Source organism: Pterocles gutturalis, unplaced genomic scaffold (genome assembly GCF_000699245.1).
Source record: "Pterocles gutturalis isolate BGI_N339 unplaced genomic scaffold, ASM69924v1 scaffold29804, whole genome shotgun sequence".
NCBI classification, from domain to species: domain Eukaryota; kingdom Metazoa; phylum Chordata; class Aves; order Pterocliformes; family Pteroclidae; genus Pterocles; species Pterocles gutturalis.
In genome coordinates this window covers 17781-28354 of record NW_010129122.1, presented here as the reverse complement: position 1 = coordinate 28354, position 10574 = coordinate 17781, and the positions used below count along the sequence as shown (strand labels likewise).

At 50.0% G+C, this 10574-nt stretch overlaps 1 protein-coding gene across 1 annotated transcript in view; it reads right to left on the bottom strand.

Moving 5' to 3' along the window:
- ARHGAP39 (Rho GTPase activating protein 39) overlaps positions 1–10367 on the bottom strand; it is a gene marked incomplete at both ends in the record, with an annotated part of 23863 nt that extends 13496 nt beyond the window's left edge. The window contains one exon of the mRNA XM_010079857.1: positions 10287–10367. Within this exon, the coding sequence (XP_010078159.1) occupies positions 10287–10367 (81 nt within the window). The remainder of the gene's footprint in view (positions 1–10286) is intronic.
- Positions 10368–10574: the final 207 nt, after the last annotated feature.

The following is a 10574-nucleotide window of genomic DNA, read 5'->3' as shown; positions in this document are numbered from 1 at the left end:
TTCCCCCAGCTGCGGGAGCTGGGCGCATATTCTCCCCGTGATTTTTCACCACCCTCCTGAGCTTAAGATTCCCCCGTCCGGTGTTAAAACTGGACCGACTGCAATTCCCCAGGGATGGGGATGAGGGATGCTCTGCAGCCCCCTCCTCCCCTCCTCCCTGCTGGGTACCAGTCATGGATGGGTGGCCACCGTGCCAAGAGCATCCTGCTGCGAAGCTCCAGGGTCACGGATGAGCCGACAGCGGAAAAAAAAAATCTCCCTGTACCTGGCACGCTGCCCGACGCTGCTCCAGCGACAAATATCTTCCTGCAAATGCAGGCGGAGGTGGGCAGGAAGAACCTGCCTGTTCTCTGCAGCAGGCCTAGAAGATGTCTGGGCTTCAGACTGATCCTTCCTAAATCTTCCAGCTAGGAAACTGTCCTTAGGACAGCCATCCAGCCTCTATAATCCTGCAAAAACCACCAGAAAACTCAACTTTTTACTAATTTATAACTAAATTATAGTTGAGGTTAAATCCCCCATCCCTAAGACTTCATCGCTCTTCCTCTGCAAGTACTGCTGTTAACCAAAATTTGTAAGTACAGAATTACACGTTTATGGCACATATAAATATCCCAGAGTTCAGATTATACTTAAAATTTTAAATTCCTGCTCAAGCGCTCATTGCTTACGGCTTCAACGAGATTAGGGGTCACCACAGGCGCGCCCGCAACCCTACCATGGCTTCTCCAACCCTTCTTCTACACTTGGAATTTCTGTTCCCATCTATTGACATGCCTGGAAACCTCATGTCATCCTTGAACTTCATTTTTTAAGAAACCTGCAGAGATGGTCAAAACCAATTCCTAGAGAAACCATGAAATCTGCATCGTTTGGGCAATAAAATGTTTTTTTTTTTGGAGAGAACTGTGAGCACCAGGCTCAAGCTTCCCAACATCTCACCAACCTCAGTGATACTAAATTGGTTTGTGTGGTCAAATCCAGACTGGGATATGTCCTAGCAATGGTCTGGATGGGGTAAGATGGAGCTGAGCCATGGTTTGAGCTGAGCATTCCTGGTTAAGCTGCACTTGGTACCCAAAACTGGTGTAAAACCAGCCCAGCTGTGTTGTATCGTGTGTTTCTCATTGAATCATAGAATGGTTTGGGTTGGAAGGGACCTTAGAGCTCATCCTTCAAGTTTCCTTGCCTTTGCTTTGGGTCTCCCTCTCTCATCCTCCTTTAGCTTTGGTTGGGATGGGCTGATGCATCTCTCTGATGGGGAAAAACCAAGAGGAACTGCAATTTGAACAGGTTTTACACTCGTTGGGATCAGGAGAAGATGGGGCTGATGTTTCTGACCGTCTCCACAACCTGCAAACCTCTTCCCAAGATGATCCAGGACTTGGTCTTTGCTCTGGGCAAGATCACCCATCTATGGAGGAACCATGGAGAAGGTGTAGCATCAACCAGATGGTGTCACAGATGGTGTCACAGATGCCCTCTGTTTTCTGTCTCCTGCTCAATACTAGTGGTGAAACCACGAGGACCATGTTAATGGATACAACATGACCCATGGGGTGTTCTGGAAGCCAACCATTAGGCTTGGTCTTACTGGGAGAAATTCAGAGTGATGGGAAGGCTGAAGCCCAACCTTCAGCCTATCTCTGCTGACTGCAAAGCTTGGTTTGAAGAGTGTCTAAGGTCCCACAAGGCTCCTCCACACATTCTCCAACTAAAATATCACCAAGGACTGATACCTGACCAAGGCAAAGAAAAACTACTCTGTCAAAACACCATTTTTTTTTAATTTGTATTTTTTTTTTTAATGAAAGGAGAAGGCTACAATGTTTGTGGATTGTCCCATCCCTTGTCTCCGGACGGCGCTATCACATCACTTTTAGCTTCAGGAACACAACACCAAATCTCTCCATGAAATACCTCCTATGTTTGCTACCCAAGCGCTTCTAACTCCTGCTCCTGTGGCATCTGCTCTAATTAGCAGCAGCAGAAGCTGAATCAAGACAAGAGGGAGATAACAGGCCTTCCTGTCCCATCCTCCCCTGGCCCCATTCAATAGCACAGAATTTTTCAGCCACCCTTTTTGCAGCAATGGGGGGGATTGCAGGGCTCAGAGACATCACCGAGATGATGAAAACCCTAATTTTCTAATTAAATAGCAGGAATTTCTGAACATCATGTTGCATGGAGCATGGTGTGGTGGACAGGTCTGCAGCCCAGCCTCCAGACCCTACACTGGAGGCCAAAATCCATGGCAAAGGGATTTTGGGGCTGTAGCTAATAAGCAAATGCTGAAATGAGCTCTGACAGCTGTTCCTGGTGAGCTGTGGGCTGGTGGCTCATTGCTGAAGACCAAGTTGACCTTGCTGAAAGTCTGCGTTAGCTTCAGTTCCCTGCCACACCTGGCCACAGCACCCATCTTGTCCTCTTGGTTTGTGACTAGCAAGATCTCAAGCCACATGTGGACAAGCTATGGTGGCCAGAAGATCTCTGGTGAGCTCGCTGGGATCACGGAATCATAGAATAGTTTGGGTTGGAAGGGACTATGGAGGTCATCTAGTCCAACGCCTCCGCCATGGGCAGGGACATCATCCACTAGACCAGGTTGCCCAGAGCCCCGTCCAATCTGACTGTGAATGTTTCCAGGGACGGGGCATCTACCACCTCCCTGGGCAACCTGGTCCAAGTGTCTCACCACCCCAAGATCAGCCTCATTAGGAACCAACCAGGAGGATGCACAAGATCGGGGTCTACCAAGCTGGCAGATCCACAACACGACCCGTCCTGGCAGCCGAGGTGGGCACGGCATGGCACAGAGGGCATGGACGGCTGCAGGAAGCCAAATGCCCAATCTCCAGGAGGCAACCAGGGCTGTTCTCCCCATCTCAGATGTATGATTAAACCAATAATTAAACCAATAGCCCAAAATAGCCTGTTTTCTGAAACCCAAATGTCACTGAAACAAGATGAGATTTTTTTTTTTTTTTTTTTTTTGAGGGAGGAGGGAACATGGAGAAGTGAACACAGAGAAGCCTTTATAATGAAGAGGAATTAGCTGTGAAATACAAAGAGACCAGAAGTGACATTTCCTTAAATAGCAGATCAATAGGGGATCTGCTTGCTTTGTCTCCGTAAGCATGACAACAAGTTCCTGCAATGGTGATTTTTTAGCTCTTGCCTCTCCCCAACAGATTTCACATGCCCTAGGAGCACAGCCCTCCCCTGAAGCCCTTCATCCTCTTGATATTTCCAACCTGAATGATTCATCCTTGCTATGAATACCCTGGGGCTCAGTTCTGCAGCTTGGTGCCACCTCCCCTAGCTCTTCCCCACCAGAAGATCTCTCCAGCCTCTTGGACCAGGCTCTGGGATGTGATCGGCCACCTATGAAGGACTACAACAAGACCAATCTCCAAGCCCAGACGTTAGGTGATGTGCCAGACCATCCCTCCTCCCACGGGCACGGGCTCACCTCCACTCATCCCAGGAGATGCGGTGACTTTGAAGCTGCTGATTGTGAGGCTGGTTGAGTAGGTGCTTCTCTTTGGCGATGGAGCCAAGCTAGACCTGCTGCCCTGGTTTGTGTTGCGAGCCACCAGATACTGCCATCGGCAGCACGTTGGCTTTGAAGAACAGGTCCTGGAAGCTGGAGATTGGGTGTTTGATGGAAGTAGGAAGAGCTGCTCATGGCTTAAAAGGACACTACAGGTCCACCACTTGGGCATCTGAGATAAGTTACCCAGCTCACGCTGAGGATGAGGAGGGTGGTTCACTTTTCAAAGCAAGACTTGAGTTTGGTGTTTGAGCATGGAAAAAGTACAACTTTGTGGCAAAGAACGTGGAGGAAACTGCTCCCACCTCCGTGGTCCGGGCTCCAAGTTTTATGGAAGAAGGATGGTCCAGCTCCTCGACAATGAAGCCATCAGGCAGATGGACTTCAAGCTTTAGCTGCGTGGGGAGAAGAGACTGGGTTTGCCTCTTTCATGGAGACTTGGACTTGGGGCAGAGGTCCCATCCCAGGATGTTCCACCACAGCAGTACGCCCCAGAACAGTGATGAACCCTCCAAATCGCTTTTCAGTTTTGTTCCAAAAGATGGGATTTTAATCTTATGGCTCTCCACGAATCGCTGGTATTAGGCCTGCTGCGCCTCTTCATGACTTCTAAAGAAACCAGGCAACAGATTTACCTTTAAATGTCAGGAATGGGCAGATTTACTTACAGAGAAGCCTTAAGCTGTGGTCTTAACTCACAATCAGGAATGATGAAGCCTGAGCAGAACGAGGCGGCAGATAAATCGAGCAGCTGGCAGCAGCACGTGTCCCCACGCGGGACAGCTGGGACAGCCACTGTGCCGCTTCTGCTGGGCAGGTGTCTCCTTGGCCAGCAAATGTTTGTCGGCACGCTTGAGATGCATCTTTGTCATTGTTGGAAGAGGAATGTGGCCTTGCAGCCGCCTTGGCTAAAATTAATGCCAGTGGCAAAGGGAGTATCAGCCTGGAGATGTTGAGCTCCCATCCCCAGGATGGTTCTGGGGTTTCCTCGGGAAGCATGGATGAATTCAGAGGTTGGAGACCTTCATCTCCATCTCTTATTGGCTTCATATAACCTCTTTGCCAACAGTGCAAATTAAACCTGTTCTCTGCATCCATGTGAAGGTACCATGGAACTAACAACCAGCTGATTGTGCCCAGCTGGAGAAGGGCTGAACATGGTTGGTATAAGAGTTGGACACTGAATGCTCCCATGGTTAGAGAAGGAATCTAGCAACATCTGGAGCACACAACCCATCTGAGAGCCAAGACATGAAGAGAACTGTAGAAAGTTGAACAACCTGGTCTAGTGGGAGGTGTCCTTGCCCATTGCAGGGGGGTTGTAACTAGATGATCTTCAAGGTCCCTTCTAACCCAAACCATTCTGTGATTCTAAGTTGGCAAACTGCAGCCATGTCTCAAAACAGAGGTTGCCCAGGACCGACACGCAACCAACTCCTAAACATTAGGTGCCTGATGGGCCACATGAGGCTCTGCTATCAGAGAGATGGTGACAGGTCTTTTGGAAGCCAACCCCAATTCTCTCCTCATTTCCATACTTGCTTTGCTAGACAGTCAGCTATGAAGTGGCTCCTGTTGACCATGAGATGTGGAAAATCATAAGAAGATCAAAGACATTTTTAAAATCTCCTGTCTGAGAAGGTCTAGGACAAATTGGGGAAGATCGTGTCAAGAACATTACAAGGATTCCATGCAGATGAAGCAGCGGCTGTCCTGCTCTCCCAAGATGCCCCCAGCAGGAACAGGACACTGCTCCCTGCTCATGGGTTGGACATCCCATCATTCTATCAGAGACAAAGCCATTGTGAACGAGAAGGCAGAGCTGGAGATACCACCAGGCACAGACATGAGTTGTAGTGGGTGACCACACCTTCTCTAGCTCTGAAGGAAAGAACGAGGGTTTCTCCATGGCCTCGAAGCATGCACGTTGCCATCATTGCAGCTGGGTGAGCAGAGTTCTCACCTTCTCCCAGAGCAGAAGAGCCTACAGCTGGGACTGGGGCACATTTTTAGGTCTGGTTCTTCCATTCTTGGGAAGTCCCCAAGTAATGAACCTCCCAGAAGGAAAGAAGAGGGTCATTAGGCTGGATGAGGCTTTGAGCAACCTGGTCTAGTGGAAGGTGTCCCTGCCCATGGCAGGGGGATTGGAACTCGATGGGTTTTAAGGTCCCTTCCAACCCAAACCATTCTATGATTCTATGATTAATGCCTTACTGCTGTGCTCCATGTGCAACACGCTGCATTTCCCTCAACCAAGAAGCTCCAGCGTCTTCCTGGTGGCCACAAAGCCTTGACCACCTCCACGACATCCACCCTATCAGCAGTATGGGTCAGAGGAGCAGAGCAGCTGTGTCCTAGGAGAGGAGGTAAATTTGGAAGAGCAAGCTGAAGGTCTCTGATGTGAAGCCTTGGACCCTCCAGCCATTGACTGGCCAACACAAGCATGGGACAATGACAGAGACCTGGGATTTGTCCCACAAACAAACAGACTTCTTGACAAAAACCACTGATTAGCAGAGAGTTCAACCATCTCAACAGAACCATAGGAAGAAAAATGAGGACATTAAGCAACTGGGCTTCAGGGACCACAAACCAGAAAGAATAAAGAGGAAAGGGTTAAGAAGAGTTCCCGTAATTGCCTGTCTCGCTGGGATTTGGATGCAAGGGCTTTCCTGCAAGTGCCTTCTAGACAGACGGAGCAAGACGTCATCCTCTTAATGACACCCACTAATCTTCATTATATCAGAAAATCTCTCATAGCAATCATTGGCTGGGAGCACTGAGCTAGCACCGTCAAGGAAGCAGAAAAAATCCCTGCCTGCTCCTGAGGATGCTCCTGGGGTGACCCAGGCAGCTGAACCCCCAAAGCTGCACTGGGGGATGACGATGCCATGGATGAAGGTGGTCTCCCAGGTGAACCCCACAGGAGGAGGTGATGGAAGTGAGTGGACATGTGCCCAGAAGGGACCAAGCCACAGCCTAAGTCTTACCAAGCTTCCTCAGCCACCAGTGGCCTACAGATCCTCTGCCAAGTCCACTGTCTGTCCATCTATTTTGGTCTTCAAAGGAGCCAACATGCACTTACTGTGGCTTTGAGAAAAACCTGTGGGACTAATGCAAGACTTGTTGAGGAAGAGAGGGTTGGAAGGACCTGAGAAGGCTGTTGGGCTGGAGAGTCCTACCTGACTGTGAAGCCTCCAGGATCATGTCACAAATGGTGTTTGGAAGTGGCTGGATCTGGAAGAGCTTCAGTGGAAGAGCTTGAGGGCTCAGGACACGGGTGATGTCCTGCCAACCTGGCTGGGACATGCACCACTCTCTGCGATGGAGTTTTTACAGCTCTGGTTGGATTCCAGCCTGTTCTGCAATCACCACCTCACCCCTGGCATGAGCCCGTGGGAAACACAAGGAAAGACAAGAGATTCCCCCATCCCTTTGCAACTTGGCCAAGGGTGCTGGAGCACCAGCCTTTCCCAAAAACCTGTCCCTGAGCATCACAAAGAGGTGTCTGGATTGCAGTTTCCCCCACCCAGGTCTTGGCCACTTCAGGCATAAGAATCTCAAGGGTCTTCCCGTTCACACGGGGGACCACGTGTGAATCCCTCTGAACCATCCAGAGGTAGGCACCAACACTGGGCTTCCAGGTGACCCCCCCCATGTCACGGGTGCTGCCATCCAGAGGTAGATGCCAATGCTGGGCTTCCAGGTGGCCTCCCCATGCCATGGGTGCTACCCACCATGGTACTCCCCTGGGACAATGGGATCTGCCCAGCCTTGGTCCATCCAAGGAAGAGCTGCCAGCCAAGCTTTGGAGAAGCTGAAACCTTTATGCAGGTGGATATTTGAAAGGTGCCGCACACCCTTCTCTTTAAACCCTTTAAATGTAATTAATTAATTAAATTTAAAAAATAATGTGAACTCATAGGACCGGTGAGCTTTGATTTCAGCTTTCACAAGTGAACATGGCACTCACAGGGTTAATAACCCCCCCCCCCACCCCAAGGCAGTGCGGGGGGGCTCCTCTTTCCATCTCGCTTGGCAGCCCCCAGACAGAGGGTATTTGAGCCCCCTTCCAGAAGGAAGTCCAATCTCAGCTAATTAAGCAAAGCTGCTAATTAGCTTCCTGGCTGGAAGTGATTGAGGTGGGGACTGGGAGAGGGGGGAGGGCAGCGAGGGCTGTCCGTGGGTTTTTTTTTACGGACGGCGGTAAAGTTGAGGTCGGGAAGACGGAGGCATCTCCTGCAGCAAAGCACATGCTGATGCAAACAGGTCATGTGCACTCACCGCAACAAAATTTAATCTTTTAATTGCTCAAGCGGCCATGATCATCAGCCAGCTGGCGGGTAGGGACAGTTGTCCCCAAAACCCGCGTCATCCCTTGTCTCTTGATTGCAGCTGGGATTGGGCACCACCACCCAGCTGGCAGCGGGTCAGAACCCATCAGTGTTGAATCACTAACCCCCATTTGCAGAAAAAAAAAAAATGCTCAGGATAGAGTGGTGTGTCCCTGTCATTGCTCCATGTCCCTGTCACCGATCTGTCTCGCTCCTGGATGCCGGCTCAGCTCCCGCTGCCAATTCGGAACAAAGCACGGTTGATGCCTAATATCAGAGCAGAGGATGCACCAGCAAATCCTGTTTTCAATGCAAATGGCGGATCCAGACCCGCCAAATCACATTCCCTTCCACTCTTCCTCATTTTTCCTGCCTGCAGACAGGGATCTGCATCCACCCAGCATGCAGAAGGGATACTTTGGAGTCAAGCTGTCCGTGGGTGGGTTTCTCCGAGCTCACCTGATGCTCTTGGAGAGCATTCTGCTACACCAGATACCATTTATCTTATTTTTTCCCCCTCCTAGAAAGCTTGTTTTTCCCCCTCTTGCTTAAGTGGCAATTGATTCTGACGCTCCCAGGAGGTCACTGCAGAAGCAGTAAATTACAGGGCGGGCAGGATGGCATGCGGCCAGTGCCATCGGGTGATTTTCCACTTGCTACGTCTCTTGAACTGGGATGGAGATTGCTGCAAACCGTGTCACCGTGGACCAGCTGGCCAGCCCGTAGTGTCACAGAGCAGCAGGGAAGGGGCACAGAAAGCAAAGCAAGAGCTCGAGGTGCTTCAACTCACCTTCATTTCCAGAAAAACATAGAAACTGGGGATATTTGTTAAAACCCAGAGCAACCAGGCAGGCATCAACTCCAAAACCCCCAAAAATTTTGACCTGGATTAGCAGAAAAACAACACAACAGCCTCCACCCAGCTGAAACCAAGACATGTCTTAAAGGTAGGAGTTGGGATGAACGTGGTGTTACACTTCAGGCCACCAATTTTTTGGAGGTCTGTGTCACTAAAAACATCCAGTGCAGATGTTTATCCTTGTTGATCCCACCTAATTTGATCTGGATGATGCCAGCAGGTACCAAAAACCCCAACCTGTACAGGTTGGGATGGAGTCAGGATGAGATGGTGAGGTTCCAGAGGTTGCAGACCCTCACCGCCACCTCCATCCTGACAGGTGGTGGCCAAAGGGGACATCTCCCAAACACTCCAGGGCAGGATGAGGTGGGTCAGCTAAGATGCCTCCTTTGGCCACCAAGAAAGAGTAGCCAAGGAGCCATCTGGGCTGTATCAAGAGCAATTTCTCAGCCCCCATAAAACCATCCCTAATCAGTACTTTGGGTTTTGAAGGCAAAAAGCTTGTTTCGAAAGCGGTGACACTGGTGGTGGGCCAGGCTCCAGGAGCCCAGAACACTATCATGCCCCACCTCTTATCATCTATGCAGATATACTCAGTTCTGGTGATTTTTTTGCCCACGTTCAAGGTATTAGTCCACATCAGTACTAGTGAGAAGTCACAAAATTCATACACCTGAACCACTTGTGCAAATTGTAGGAGAGGCATTTTGAAGACAAGCATGACACCGTCTCATTTTCTAGCAACATAAATCCATGAAAACTGGAAGTGGCGGTTTGGTTTAGCACCCTAAATCCTGATCCAAGCCAGAGAAATCTCATATCTGTCTTACAAATGGACTCTGACAGCAGTTGGACCCACAGGCTGGAAGAGATGCTTCATTTCTCAGGAGACTTTCCCACCTCCAGGACCTGATGGAGACAGCGCACTGAATCAGCTGGCCTCGCTGCGGTGATTGACCAAATCCATACCCACATGAACCTCCTAATATTCGAGGCAAAAATCCTAGGAAAGAGCCCAGAAGACGGTTCCAGTGTGGAGAGCTGTTCAAGCCATCACCCCACCGTGATGGCAAACATTGGGGTGGACCAGCAGCACTGGGTGAGTCCTGCCTCCTGCCCCTTCTCAAACTGACGATGAGCTAATGATGGAACTAAGAAAACCCCACAGTCCAGGAGACCACCCTGCGGTGTGACCCCATCACTGGACAGCCCTGGTGGTCCTCCTGTCCTGCTCCAGTTTCTGGTCGTGGGTAGGAGCCACTCAAATGAAGGCCAATGCATAAAGTGGACGGACGGTCCCTGCTCCAAAGAACCATCAAAATATATCTAATGATTTATTTAAGGGTGGTAGTAAAGCTAAAAACCTTGGAGGGAAGGGGATGGGGAGGAGGATCAAAAGAGCACTAAGAAACACCGGTGTTACTTGCTGCCCCGTCCCCGTAGGTCAACCAGCAGCACATGGGCTGTCCCACGCCCCCACCTTGCCACCAAGGCCACACTGTAGACCCCAAACCCAATCCCAGAGGGAAATTTTGGCTACCTGTAGTGGAGGAGTTGACCTTCTGCACTGTAATCCCGATAAATGTCATATTCTTTCTCAAACACTCCGGAAGGCGACGAACTGCAATACAGCAATAGTGAACAAGGAGTTACCAACGGCGACTGCGACGCGCGTGTGCATTTATTAAAGTCTCCTTCACTTTGGGATTAACAAAGACGCGTCCACTGAGATGGGCTCCCAGCTCCTGTTAGTTTGGGCTCTACGCTTGAGACCTACTCCCACCTCCTTGCGTCAAGCGTTGAGTCATTAATCAGTTGTTGAGCAGAT